The sequence below is a fragment of the Brettanomyces nanus genome, chromosome 2 (assembly GCF_011074865.1).
Source record: "Brettanomyces nanus chromosome 2, complete sequence".
NCBI classification, from domain to species: Eukaryota; Fungi; Ascomycota; class Pichiomycetes; order Pichiales; family Pichiaceae; genus Brettanomyces; species Brettanomyces nanus.
The window spans coordinates 273,708-287,947 of NC_052375.1; the positions used below are offsets into that span (position 1 = coordinate 273,708).

Genomic DNA, 14,240 nt, shown 5'->3' on the forward strand with positions numbered 1-14,240 from the left:
GTGTGAGATGATGAGAGATCAAGGTGAGGCTTTCGGGGGAACGTCATTTAAGAGGCACATGGGGAGAGGGGGGGGCGAGAAGGGGGCCATGAGATAAACAAAGATGAGATTTACTAAGAAATTTTGAACCATGAGATTTACTTTGTTCTTTATGGAGTCGATTGAGTATAAGACGAGTATGGGGTCTACCGGGTCCGCGGGGTCGAGGGTGGAATCAGCGAAGTTACGGTCCACGGGGTCTACAGAATCCATACGGTCCACAGGGTCTACAGGATCTACAGGATCTACAGGATCAATACGGTCCACAGGGTCTACAGGATCTACAGGATCAATACGGTCCACAGGGTCTACAGGATCTACAGGATCAATACGGTCCACAGGATCTACAGGATCAATACGGTCCACGGGGTCTGGGTCTGGGTCTACAGACTCCTTAGGATCATTAGGATCTTCCCAAAGACTCACTCGCCAATCTCTAAAACATCAACTCAACCAATCAAACATGACCATAGTAGATCCATCTGTTATACTACTTCAGAACTACAAATATTGGTCATTGGATGACCTTTCGGATGGACTAGACCAGCTTCTTAAAGAAGTGGATGGAGACTTAGTGGATTTAGTTAATAGCAATTATCTCAGATTTATTGATCTGGGTAAATCACTGGATGGTTCTCTTGATATGACACACGATATTAAAATAGATGTGGCCAATTATATTCGTCGAGTGAAAGGAGCCAATAGACAAATTGATATTGACTCTAAAGATATTGTTGAGGCTGTTAAATATAAGAGACGATTGTGCATATTGAAGAGAGTAACCAATATCGCTTTGTTAGTGGACGAGCAAATGGAGACATTTATTAGGATAAATAAGAGAGATGAAGATGATCAACTACCTTTAAACCATCTCACAGCACTCTATTTTAGTATTAACAAACAATATGCGGAGATATTAAAGATGATCAATACAGGAGAATTGATTACTACATTAAGTAGGAAGATGAGTTCGTTACAGATGGAATTTAGGAGTTTAGTTGGTGATGAATTAAAGATTGAAAGAGAGAAGGATGATAAGGAAAGAATGTTTGAGTTAATTAAGTTGAATGAAGTGATTAGAGAGGAGTGAGGAGTGAGGAGTGAGAAGCGAAGGGTGAGAAGCGAAGAGTGACAGGGTTAAGGCAAAGCTTACTGCCATTAAATAATAAACCTAAACCATTCCTAATCGACTATATACACTCTTTTGAACATCATGCCATATTTTAGTCTTGGTCTCATCGTTTAACGTGGCCTTATTATGAACCAAAACCTTCTTATAGAGATCCTCTGATCCGGCATACTGCACTTTGTGCTTATTTAACCGCTTGAACTTATTGGTCTGCTCCTTAAACTCCAACCGACACTGGTTTTCAATACCCAAGTTGAGCATATAGTTCTCAATAACGTTTCTCCACTCGAATTTGAAGTAAGCGTCATACTGAACTTCTCCAACAAGGTTTGTCCGCGAATCAAATGCCTCCTGAGGCACTCCAAAGTTCGTCTCAAGGATCGACCGGGGACGTACCCGGGCCTTCTCCACGATGTACTGTGCCGTGGTGACTCTAAATTGTACGTCAAACTTACTTTCGCGGTAAATCTCGGACTCCGAGAGGTACTGTACAAATTCTTCATCCGTACACTGTAACGGAATAACCTGGAGTTTAAAAGACAAGTTCGGATATGGTGATGCCACCTGTGGTATCTTACCGAACCATTCTGGTTTCATTTCCGGATAAATAAGCAACGAGCGAATATCATTTAGCTCCCACGACTTCAAATTTCGACGCGTGAACACAGGACGACCATTGGAAAAGCGCTCCACGTCGAAGTCCTGTGCATAATAATCCGAGAAGTCTTTGGGGAGGGATTCTGCAAGAGTGAGCGGCCCGGTCACTGCGCCCACCGATCCACTGGCCCCGGCGCACTCGCGCGCCACATTCGCGTAAACCGAAGGCGCCGTACTATTCGTATAAATACGGGCCAAATCGTTGGAGCTGAAAAGTGATGCACCAGTGGTGCTCACGCTCCCTGTGGAGCTCGCCACAGAACTGCTTACACGGTTCATGCCAGAAAAACTTACCGTGCTCCCCGTCGGAATGTGTCGGAGAAACAGTCGCTGAGACCCCTGCGACGACGACGAGTCGATTGAAGAAGCGTCTGACGAATCGATAGACACAGCTTTCCGTAGGGGGGAACTTCCATATGGCATAGTCAACGAGTTCGAGTTCGAGCTCGAGCCTATGCTATTCGTCGGCGTTGGATCCATTGGACCCATCGAACCCATTGGACCCGTTGGACCTATTAGACCCGTAGGACCCACTGGACCCACTGGACCCGTTGAACCCGTCCCCGTATATGGACGAACTGGACCCCTCTTAAGCCCCGGTATCTTCCTTCTGGGTGCCGTCTCAAATCCACCTCGTTCTCTTATTTGTTGAACATGCTTATTAATATCCTTACGAGCCTTGTCCTGAAACTCTCTAGGAGTCAGATAGTTTTCACTATAGTCTTTGAAAAACCTGGATCCTAACATGGTTTAGGAAGAAGAAAGAGAACAAATATTCACTTGTACAATTTCGCTTACTTCTCCATCTTTCTACGTTGGAGCCGGGATTATCTCAAGGCAAAATTTTTTTATTGTATTTCTCCACTGAGAATGGTCACTTTATTTATTTGGCCGAGCTGCTGCTTCTGGAACTTTTTCCGTATTTATCCGGATGCGGGGGTCCTAATACTACCGGGTGGCATGGCATATCCTCAATGAAATGGTAATCACACTTTTTATTATCCTCCCATTAGCTTCTTGAGTTTTTGATTCCCCCATCCCTTCTTTCCCTTCTTGCCCCTCTTGCCCTTCTTGCTCCCAAGCTTTCTCAGAATAACGTGATTCGCTACCGGATCAATTCCTAATCGGGAAATTCTCATTACCGATTACTTAATCCGGAAGTAATAGATAATCCACAAATATATCCTGTAATCGTTCACCCATTCCAACAGACCAACCATAGGCTCACCTATAATACCCACATCTTACCGAAGTGAACCCCGGAAAATCCTCAAGTCAAAAAAATATTAAAATTAAATTTTCCATTTCATAAGTGCACAACCTTTTCTCGTCTGGTTTATCGATGCAACTGTCTTCAAACTGGAAAAAATCGGGGTCAAACAGGAAAAAAGGTGTCAAAACCTATCGTAATTCCAAGTTTCCCTCATCTAATACTCATAAAGCATCACCGAATGCCTTACAAACTCATAAACTTGGAAAATATGTCTCGATAGACTGCGAGTTCGTAGGTACAGGACGAGATGGATGTGACTCGGAACTCGCAAGAGTCTCCGTAGTTAACTACTTCGGCTTTACAGTTCTGGACGAATTTGTAAAGCCTCGTCATAGTGTCACAGACTGGAGAACCTGGGTGAGTGGTATAACTCCGAAAAGTATGAAGAAAGCCATCGACTTTGAAGATGCCCAGAAACTTGTGACACAGATTATCAAGAACAAAATTGTCGTTGGCCATGACCTTAAACATGACTTGGACTCTCTATGCTTGAATCATCCCAAGTATTTAACCCGAGATACTTCTAAACATCCTCCCTTCCGTCACAAGTACAGTGCCGGAAAGACTCCTTCACTTAAGAAGTTGACTAAAGAAATCCTCCATCAGGACATCCAGACGGGACAACATTCTTCCGTACAGGACGCAAAAGCTACTATGCTCATCTATCAGACCGATAGATTGGAGTTTGAGCGTCTCGCCAAGATCCATTACTCTTAATTACATTTATAATTATATTCCCATTCCTATTCCTATTCCTATTCCTATTCATCTTGTACTGACAACGTTCTCAACGTTCCTATCATCTTACTGATATAGGAGGATCTCTTTTTAAGCGTCTCAAACGCCTCCTCAGACATGTCTCCATTAAAAGTATCTTCACTACTGAATCCCAATTCTTTAAGTCCCATCAAATCAGCGTCTTCGAGTGTCTTCCATGCGTTTTTCTGATACTCGTCATGTTTCTCACTCTCTGTATTCTCCATCATTTTTGAAACTACATCCAATGACATCTCTAGAAGATACGTGGTGGACGAATTCTCGATGAATCCTTGTAAAACACCGGAAAATTCATCCCAGAGACCGTAAACTTGGTCCGGACGTTGTTCTTCCATAGCTCCAAATAACATAAGTGCCCGTGAAGACGTCACCTCGTTCACCTTTTGACTCCTGAAGTACTTGAGTGCACTGAGACAGCATGCTATAGCGTTCGGACTACTCATACTGTACCATTCAGACACCACTTTGGGCATCTTTGTCCCCATAGAGAACGTATACATGGGAGAGTCGCTAGAAACTCCGCATCTCTTCATAGTCTCCACCATCTCCTCGTTCGAGGAAGACATAATGTAGATATAGAAAAGATACGTCGAATATCCTGGAGCCCCTTCCGCATATCTCACCTTCAACAACGTCTCCATAGTCTCCAAAGAAGATCGATGACAGAATGGAACTGTCAATCCTTTAGCACATAGGCACACCATTATAGCGTCAAAGTATCGTGTAGAGAAAGTGATGCCGTTGAGTGCCTCGTACTCTCTCAAGACAGGATCAAAGGCATCCCGATACTTGTTTACGTAGTCACCGATTGTCATGGCCTTTGACTCCGGTTCCTCTTTACGCAGCTTCTCCAAGTGTTCGCTCATCTTGGTCAGTATGCTTCTAAGAAACTTCAATCCATAGTAGTAGAACATGGCGTTATCCAGAAACAACATCGAGTAGGAGAGCCAGAAAAACCGTGGAAGAAACGATGAATCCGAGCGAACTCCATCCAAGGCTCGAGAAAATGCGTGCATCACGCAAATGAGCAACGAAAAGTGCTTCTTGCTCTGACCAATAGACGACGTGACTCGGTCAAAAGTCTCGAGCAGCAACCCGAGAAACCGGCCAACCAAAATACTATCAATACCCTCTTTGGTCAAGCTGCCCAATACAAGAATTGCCTGTCCCTGTAGCTGTGAATTCGAGTCAAAGGCAACATTCATCACATAGCTACTACACTTAATCAGCTTCAACTCACAATCTTCCACACTGGAGAACGACTTTATAAATCCCACTAGCAAGTCACAAAGCGTGGAAACTGCATTGGCGCGGTTGATCATCTCTCCACCAGGCAAAGATGTCTGGTTGAACATCTCATCGTTGTCCTCACGGGTCAATCCAAAGAGCATCCTGAACCGGGCACCGTTAAGAAGCTCGATTTGGCTTCTAATACTATCTCTCTGCTTCTCACTAAGTCCCTCATGGGACAAGTAGGAATGGAAAGTGCGAATAAGTAGATTGGACATACAACGACGCATTTCCAACGGTCCACAGTCCATGTAGATCGTCGCCACGTAGAAAATATCACTCAGGAAAGTCTGAACAAAGAGTAGCGAGTCAAATACAAGGTATGCAAGGAACCGTGCCATTACGGTAGTCTCTATCCATGTAGTATGGACCTCAATTTCCGACTCATTGATCGATAGAGTGTACGATTTCTCTCTGAGACGCCGGAGCAAGAAGCTACACACCTCGATGGTCGGCGTAAGGGGCCAGAATCGTGTAATTTCTGTCCAGTTGTGACCCTCAGCCTCATGGTCAATGGCTGCCGCTACAATTTCGTTGATAATCACTTCTACAAGTTGATCCTCAAGTGAGATTTGAGACCAGATGAAGTACATGAACGCCTGTGTAACCCTCATCGAATCTCTAGACGAACGAACAAATCGACACACCAAATCCGCCGTTCTTGCTGGTCCCTTTGAAGAGTTAGCAAGATAGACGTACTTGTAAAGGTTCTTGATCCACGGTCCAATGTACATCACTATAGATGACTTGTTTTGAAGCGATGCGTCATCAAATGCCTCAAAGAAACCACGAAGAACCGCATATGTGAGAGTAGGATGATTCTTGGCCATCTCTGCAGATACAGAAGAGATGTAATTGACTTCACCAAAGGGGAAAGTCACTCCGTCGACCGTCTCGATTTTGCGTCCCACGGAAAAGTGGAAAAGCTTCGTCAATGACGCCAAAAGAGCAAAGGATGCGTTTCTGATCGAGTCACTCGAATACAACAACCCAGAGAAACTCATGTTAATGAGCTTTCCAATCGACAGCTCGAGGGACATCTCTCCAGACTCCTGAGACTCGTCTGAGATGTCTTCCTGGTAGTTTCTGGCCCGGCTGAAGTACAACGTTCTCATGATTTCCACCTTTTTGGGTGAAGCTAAGATGAGGCGTTCACCGGTGGCCGAGTTTACCATTGAGAGCTCGTTGAAAACACCGGTAATATTACTGGCAGCGATCTCGTCCATATCTCTCACTTTGTAGACTTCGACGGTCTTCACAAGACGCATTCGGGACCCTAATTTCAATCTTTGCGGCTGCCCACTAAAGATCTGAACGTACCTATTACCTACTTTCAACTTGACAGGTACAAAACGTCTGGCCTCTGCCTGGTACAGAGATACATCGTGGAAAACAACTCTGGCATCGTTAGAAACCTGATTAGAATACGACACCAATCCAGACGTCATAATGGTCTTGCTATCATCGTCTGAGGAAAGGAACCTGAACTCGATGGAATCAGGCATAGAATATCCAAAAGCTCTCAGACACCTATAGAACTGAGGCGTGACGTTAAAGTAATACGTACGCTTACAGTTGATCCTGAATGCAGGAGGAATGAGGCTGCAATAAAGAGAGAAAAGAGAATCAAATCGTTCTACATCCGTGTAACCAGTACAATCGATCAAAAAGCAATAGGGCTGTTCCCAGTACCCACTCAGAGACTGGATAAGTCGGTATATCATCGTATCATTCGACAAGTTTTCCGGAACCTGTGCAAGCCGGACCACAACCAATGGAAGGCCATCCTTGGTTGCTAAGACACGCAAAGAATCGCCCGGATTGCTGTCCTTGAGCGAACTACGCGACATGAAATCGTAGAGTAAGATACCCTTCTCTGACTTGTCGTTTTTGATGGAAACAGGAATCTGATAGCCCTTAATTCGCTCTGGAAGACCCAAAACACAGAGTAAAGAATCAACTTGCTTGATGTTCTTGATCTTATCCTCCTTGGAGTCCTCATATAGCTTTCCTCCTCCCTTCAGAGAGTATTTGGACCGAATCTCCATCCAGTGATCATAGAAAAACGTATGGAAGAAGCGAATTCCTGCGTTGTAGTTAAATTCAACCTGGACATCTGCTGGATCGTCGTCCTCCACGGCTACTACAAAGTCCATAAACTGTGCAATCTGCCTGTTCATCTCGGCGATTTCTCCTGCTTTGGACCTCAACGACGGGAACTTGCTCGTGGGAAGTACGTCGTTCACAAGCATCTGTAAAGTACGTGCTATTTGGATCACCGACCGTTTGAAGCGCACATCGTTCGACTCAACGATCTTCGCCTGGTCTGGTGAAACTATGGCCGGATTATAGAGCCGTAAAAATAGGTATGCACCAAGTGCCGCGTACTTTGACTGGGGGAAGTGAACGCTGGCAGTATCAAAGATCACTTTGGAGATCACACGAATACCGTGTGGAATCATCTCCAACGACAACGATATCGAGTCCACTACAAGCTTTAAATACTTCATGAACAGCTCCACGTTGTACATTTTCTCCTGATCGTTCAGAGAATCCATCTTCTCAATCTCAAAATACTCACCAGACTCAACCAACTCCTCAAGAGGCGATCGAAGAGTCTTTACAATGTACACAGCGGCCTCGGAACGCGAGTAAAGTGCCACCATTCGTGTGGCTACCGTGTTGCTACGCAAGATCTCGACGGAATGACCCACATTCAAGATCTCAAACCTAAGCAGACCTGTCAAAATCGACAACTTCTTCTGCTCGTTGTCCGTCACTTGAAGTAAAGCATTGGCAAATGCATCCACCTCAGAACGTGGACATACCTCAACGGCCGAGAGGAGCAATGCGGGTTTCCCGAAAAAGAGAATCCGGCTCAACTTCTGGAGCGATTGCTTGGCAACGTCTATCTTTGGGGCATAAACGTCTTGAATAATCTTGGAAAATACATTGATGAACGACACTCTAATGAGTGAATCGTGATGGTATCCCAACGGTAGCGAGTAGTTGAGTCCGATCTCTGAATTCGAGCTTAAAAGGTTCACCAACGCCTGAATTACGTTGTGTATGATCGACTGCATCTGTAGCGACGACGCCAGCGACTGTGGGAGCGCTGTAGATGCCTGCTGAGGCTTTGAACCGTTGGTATTTGGGCCATTCATACGCTCCAGAATCCTCACAAAGATGTTAAAATAGTTCGAGAAGATCACTCCTGCTGCCAACTTGTCCTCCTTGGCAGAATGGATTGGCGTGTCCAACGGGAGTCGATGGAAGACGATTTTTAGCATCGTCGAGGCTTCTACCTTGATGTTGAGGTGAAGATCCTGGAGTTCCTCTAACTGTAGAGCCGTATACAGAGGCTTGGAGGGACCAACTCCAAACGACAGTACTTTGCCAGAAGTGGCTCTTGCTGATTCTGATTCAACATCCTCATCTGGAGGAACCTCAAATGAGTCCTCTAGATAGTTGGCAGCTATTCTAGCGTACTCGTTCTTCTTAAAGATGTTCCCGCGCAAGGAAAGATCGTCAATCTTCGACAAAAACATTACCTGAAGCTTACAGAACTTTAACTTCAGCCTGAGAAAGCCTGGCCGAGATACCACAAAGTTCATGAGACTAAGAAGCCTACAATTGATACTCCAGAGTTGAGTGGAGTGGAAAAACAAGCCGTTTGACACGTCAATTTGGCAAATGGCCCTTAGAACGTTGATATACAGCTCACAGAGGTTGTACTGCTTCTTGGAAAGAGCACTTTCAAACCTCTCCAGGTGCTTCTCTACAAGATCCAAGATCAATCCGCAAAGCAGTGGATGTACAGACACGCAGAGCACCTCTCGAGAATGCTCCCGTCTCTTTGCATCGCTGCTGAAGAGTGACAACAGGCTGTAGTCAAGAAACATCATCAATTTATGCTGTAAAGACGGCTGTCGTGAATCGCTAGCAAAGCTAGGAGCCATAATAATGCCACCCAAAGAAGCCACGTACTCTCCATAGTCGTCTGACGTGACGAAGGCGTTGGAATCGAGCGAATCGAGTAGATCGAGCTCATTTTGACCCTCCATAACCTCTTCTATATGACTGGCCGAGCTGATTTTCGAGTAGATAATATTCCAAACGTCAAGCAATGTCGATGTTGGCTCCATTAGAGTGCACATATGATCTCTGAGCTTTTTTCTGATGGCCAATCGACCAGTAGGTAGTTTACCCCTGATGATATTCTTCACTAGAGGCAAATTATCATGCGAGAAACACATTCTCAGATGGAACTCAGACGAAATAATCATAAGATATGCCTGTAGAAGCCTTCTAGACACTCGAATTGTGTCTACGCTGTCGGACAATAGCCCCAAAAACAGGGCACGTTCGAAGTTGTTCATCAATCTGTTGCAGCCACCGCTTAAATGATATTTCCTCACCTGTTCGTCATTTAAGCTGTCGACAAGTTTCTCGGTAGAGGTATACCGTGAGACTAAATTGACCAGCTGTGAGATAAGTTTGATTAAGTGCTCTCTTTGAGCCTGGTCAATGGTGGGCAATACAGAGATCTGACATACAGAGTCTACAGCAATGGCAGATACCAAGTATCCGAGCAGCGACGCAGACGAGGAGTCGTTTGCGATGGTTAGTGGGAACGAGAGAAGAAAGGCCTCCACAGAAGACGACAAGTCGGCATCGCTGTCGACGAGTAGCAACGAAATGGGGGCCAAAAATGGAATATAAGTCCTTTCAAGGGCCACGTAATCGGTTGGATGCGACGAATCAACCGAATATGTATAGAACATAAAGGGGCAGATCTTGTAGATGTGGAAAGAATCAGACAAGACGCTCCGTGCAGCCTCAGGCATCGAATAGACAGACGAAACGACCGATGCAGACGATTTCATCGAGTGTGAAGAGATGACTGACGGCTCACCGGCGATCGACGTGGACGAATTGACTTGGATCGACGCAGACGAAGACGGCATCGACGTAGTACTCCCAATAATGGACTCCTTCATCTTCCGAGTGAGTCTTTTGGTGGTTCCCGTGATTGAGTTTGAGTCAGTTTTCAATGCCTCATCGAGGCTGATGACTGATGAACCCACATTATCATTGGGGGTGGAGTCATTCGTGGTAGTTTCGCTTGTGGCGAGGTCGTCTGGAGCGTCGTTATTGACGTCAGTGTCCTCGGCCAATGAATGAATCACCTGAAGAATAACTGGAGAAGCTGTTTGAAGATAGGGGAACATCTCCACAGACAAAACAGGGATCTCGATGAGTTGGCGAAGTCCACCTACAACTGGCAGCCACTGCCGAACAGCCGATTTAGAGTGAGAACCAAGTTTGACGATCCGTTTAGTAACGCTAACAGGATCCATCATCATGGAAATGGCGAATAGATCACGCTGAAGACCCAGAAGAAGATGGCCATCGACTGGGAGGTCGATAGACGGGTCTCCTGCTTCAGCGAGGACTAGATCTGAACGTATTCCGTCTAGAATATGCCAGGTGAAGGTTGCCACAGGGTTTGAAGCATCGTATGTAGAGATTATGCAACCTACGAGCATCAATCGAGTTAAAAAAGGTGCAGAAGTAGGATGATGCTGTAAGACGTGAACAAAATCGAGGATAAAGCGCTGTTTACACGTGGTGGCTTTGAAAACGGCCGGTTTTTTGAGCCCAAAAGTGGTCTTTTGAGGTTTCTCGCTGTCAAGATACTTGGTGAACTGCTGTGGAAGCAATAAGAGCATAGAGGCTAATATATTGGTAGCTGCCTTATGATAAAACTTGAAGTCAAGAGACCTGAATAGCAGATCGAACAATGGATCGACCGAATGGTTGACAGCCTCTAGAGATTGTGCCTGCAAAAAGTCACTTGTTCTATAGGTGGCCCAACAAAAGATACCATCAGCGAAATAGGAGAGTAACAGAGCTATTTGAGACTGACGTCTGGAAACCTTAATTATGTCAGCTATGAGACCCAAATGGGCTATGAAATTGTCATTTTGAAGACAGATCATTCCAAAGAGATCAACAGAAGGGATATAGATGCTCTCTATGTTGAGGAGATGGAACTTAGAGCGTAAAAAGGCGTAAAACTCGTCCGGATTGGACGCTGCCAAGTATTTGCAGATTGATGAGACGGTAGAATCTATAGAATTGATGAGCCAGGCTCTTGTAGGGTCAGTAAAGTGCATCGAGAGAGAAGCAGCGACAGCAGAGGTTGTAGGAGAGTCGGAAATGGAGTCCAATTGAAGGATTATGGCTTGATCGGTTCTAATATCGACCAAAAGAGGCAGCAGAGAGGCGACAGTGGCTGATTGGACGGGTTTAGGAGATGCCGTGGCATATACGGCCGAGTTTACAAGTGAAGGAGCAGCATTGATGCCGAAATCTCGATAGATCTTGACGTTAGAAGGTATATTGTTGACAGCACTGTCCCAAAGAGCGTTAATTATGGACAGAACGATGTCCAAGACAACGTAGATGGACCGTAGGATGGAGATCGGGATGGAATTGCGGTCTGTGGTGGTGTCTATAATTCTTTTAAGCAGATCGAATAGCTGCACAAGGGTCGAATCGAGGTACGACAAGGTTGCCAAATGGACGAGATGAGAACGAGCCTGAGAAAACGACGGGTCGACGTCGAGTTGACCGAGAGTGTATCCGGAACGAAGGGGGAGGGAGAGTTCGATTCTTGAGCAGATGGAAGAGATGAAGGCTACCGGGGGGTGGGCCTGGGGGGCACCCGATACCACCGGGGAGCCAGCCAAAACCACCGGGGAGCCGCCCAAAACGACCGGTGGACCCACCTCGACCACCGGGGAAGCCGCAACACCTCCTACCGGCGATGGGATACCACCCGATGCTCTCTCACCATGTTGCCGTGGTGATTCACGAGGCGATTCACGAGTTCCATGGGTTCCATGGGCTCCATGAGCTCCATGGGCTCCGTGAGACGCCTGCGATTGATGTGCTCGCAGAGACTGTCGGGTCGATTGAGCTGCTTGCCCCGTAGATGCTTGCCCCGTTGACGTCTTCCCCGAGGCCCGTTGTTCTCGCTTCACTTTCTGCTCTGATGAGGAAAATGAATACCGATGATGCCTCCGTCGATGATGTGAAGGAGGAGGATCAGACATGTTGATAATAAACGAAAGAACAAAAGGAAACGGGGATAACAAACGAAGCATAAAACGGTTTAAAACGGTGACCGAAAGGGGCAACCAGTTACGCAAGCGCTTACATAATCGCTGACATAACAGGGGGTGCATAAAAAAGCAGACGATCGACGAATATGGGTCTGTTTCAGGTGTCGGAATCGCTCATCGCTCATCGCTCGCTCCGCCAGAAAATAATCGCGGTCGCGGTCGCGGTCGTTCTTGTTGTTGTTGTTGTCACCGCCGACAAGGCCGCGAGCTGTGCACCGCCCCCGCCGCGTCGCTCGTCGCTCCGCCTTAACATTGTTTATTTATTTACTTTCCTTCTTGCTACTTTTCTCTTCTTCAATTTTCATCCACTCCGCTTTATCACCGCTCCGCATGTCTCCTACCCATCAGAGAGCCTTCATATTAGGCTCTTCTCCTACAAAAGACATTGACCAGTTCTTCGATGATCAGAATATCCCCGAAACTGGTTGGACCCCATACATTAATAAAATCTTTGGTTCAACTACTCCCAGCAATGCCGCCGCTTCTCATAGAGCGAGTCCTTCACAACATCGCGGTGGCGATGCGCGAAGGCGGATTTCCAGGGTGTCCACTCCCGGCGCGGGTGTAGCTAGCGCGAACACTGCAGCCTCCACCGCGTCTGTGACCTCAGCCTCCGCCATCGCATCAGATATTCTCTACGGCCAATCCACAAGGCTCTTCTCTTCGCCGCACATCGATCCTTCATGGACATCATCTTTTCAACCGCCACAGGAATCGTTCAGTTCGCTCCGCACGCCGATCGCCGATAAGTCGTTCCGCGTCTCCGACTACTTATTTGATACTCCGAGCTTTTTGGCCCAGGCGGAGGAGATCTATCCCGACAAGGAGAACGATCCGATGCTGGGTGCATTTTCGACTCCTTCAAGTAACAAAACGTTTCGATTTTTCAAGACCCCTAAACAGGCCGCCTTTGGCGGGGGTCCGGCGGGACCGCCAGGGACGTCCGCGTTGGGAGCCACGGTTCCCGCGGTTCCTGCGGTTCCTGCTGTCCTAGGGGCCATCGGGGCCGCTGGGGCTGTGAATGGTATTTACGCCGCGAGCTCTTCCTACGGTGGCTTCTCTGGAAACCTGTCGGGACTTTCCGCCAGCGGATTCTCCAGCGCTCTCGCCGCTAGTCTCTCCGCTTCTCCGACCACCTCCGCATTCATCTACAAAACCCCCATGAAACGCTCAGCACTCAGTAACATCGACCCAAACATCGGGGTCGCCGATGCCGCCTCTGTCAATGTCACAAAGGTTGACACAGATGCTGCCGCCGCCGCCGTTGCTGCCTCCTCCACTACAAACACCGCCAACGCCGCCAATCTCGACTCATCTCCATCAACAATCCTCCTCACCTCCACAATCAAAAAAGAGGCGGGAAACAAATTAAACAGCATAGAAAACTCGCCGACGCCCGCCACAAAATCGCATCTTAAGAAGCCGCCCTGTCAACTGGTCCGGTCCAACTCCGCCCTGGAGCCCGCCATGGGACTCTTCCACGATGGAGTGGACTCCCGGCAAAGCGGCGCTCGCTCTTCTCAACTTCCAGTGATGGCTACATTCAACTCCACAAACTTCGCCACGGGGAGTCGAAAGCGGAGGAATGCCGGACACCTGGCGGCGGGTAACGACGTGGGCAGTAAGTTCCAGATAATCTTTGCCGACATGAATACGCTGCGGGCTTCGTATTCGGGCCGCGGCGGCAAGAAGAGTCGGAAAAACAGCAAAAAGAGTTTGTCGCGGTACAAAACGGTTCCCACGATGCTGCCGTCCTCCGCTTCGCTCAAAGTGCCGCTCAAAGTGCCTCCTGAAGTGCCTCCTGAAGAGCCGCTTGAAGAGCCGTCTCGAAAGCAGCGGAGGGGTTAAACGATATCATTTCTCCGCTCAGAGCTGTCCGCCCAAT

The 14,240-nt window shown here is 47.1% G+C and overlaps 5 protein-coding genes across 5 annotated transcripts; 3 read left to right on the top strand and 2 right to left on the bottom strand.

The window, feature by feature from the left end:
* Positions 1 to 502: 502 nt before the first annotated feature.
* On the top strand, positions 503 to 1,129 carry FOA43_002098 (uncharacterized protein; the record flags this gene model as incomplete). Its single annotated transcript, XM_038922401.1, has 1 exon — positions 503 to 1,129. One exon carries the CDS (start codon positions 503 to 505, stop codon positions 1,127 to 1,129), a length of 627 nt encoding a protein of 208 aa, XP_038778329.1.
* Positions 1,130 to 1,210: 81 nt separating this feature from the next.
* FOA43_002099 (uncharacterized protein) lies at positions 1,211 to 2,572 on the bottom strand (the record flags this gene model as incomplete). The annotated part of the gene is made up of 2 exons (XM_038922402.1): positions 1,211 to 2,000; positions 2,163 to 2,572. 2 exons carry the CDS (start codon positions 2,570 to 2,572, stop codon positions 1,211 to 1,213), a joined length of 1,200 nt encoding a protein of 399 aa, XP_038778330.1.
* A 773-nt stretch (positions 2,573 to 3,345) lies between these two features.
* Positions 3,346 to 3,815, top strand: REX4 (3'-5' exonuclease; the record flags this gene model as incomplete). The annotated part of the gene is made up of 2 exons (XM_038922403.1): positions 3,346 to 3,351; positions 3,423 to 3,815. The coding sequence occupies 2 exons, from the start codon at positions 3,346 to 3,348 to the stop codon at positions 3,813 to 3,815; spliced, it is 399 nt and encodes a 132-aa protein (XP_038778331.1).
* A 44-nt stretch (positions 3,816 to 3,859) lies between these two features.
* Positions 3,860 to 12,337, bottom strand: FOA43_002101 (uncharacterized protein; the record flags this gene model as incomplete). Its single annotated transcript, XM_038922404.1, has 2 exons — positions 3,860 to 12,222; positions 12,331 to 12,337. The coding sequence occupies 2 exons, from the start codon at positions 12,335 to 12,337 to the stop codon at positions 3,860 to 3,862; spliced, it is 8,370 nt and encodes a 2,789-aa protein (XP_038778332.1).
* Positions 12,338 to 12,441: 104 nt separating this feature from the next.
* FOA43_002102 (uncharacterized protein) lies at positions 12,442 to 14,203 on the top strand (the record flags this gene model as incomplete). The annotated part of the gene is made up of 2 exons (XM_038922405.1): positions 12,442 to 12,445; positions 12,738 to 14,203. 2 exons carry the CDS (start codon positions 12,442 to 12,444, stop codon positions 14,201 to 14,203), a joined length of 1,470 nt encoding a protein of 489 aa, XP_038778333.1.
* Between the last annotated feature and the right edge of the window lie 37 nt (positions 14,204 to 14,240).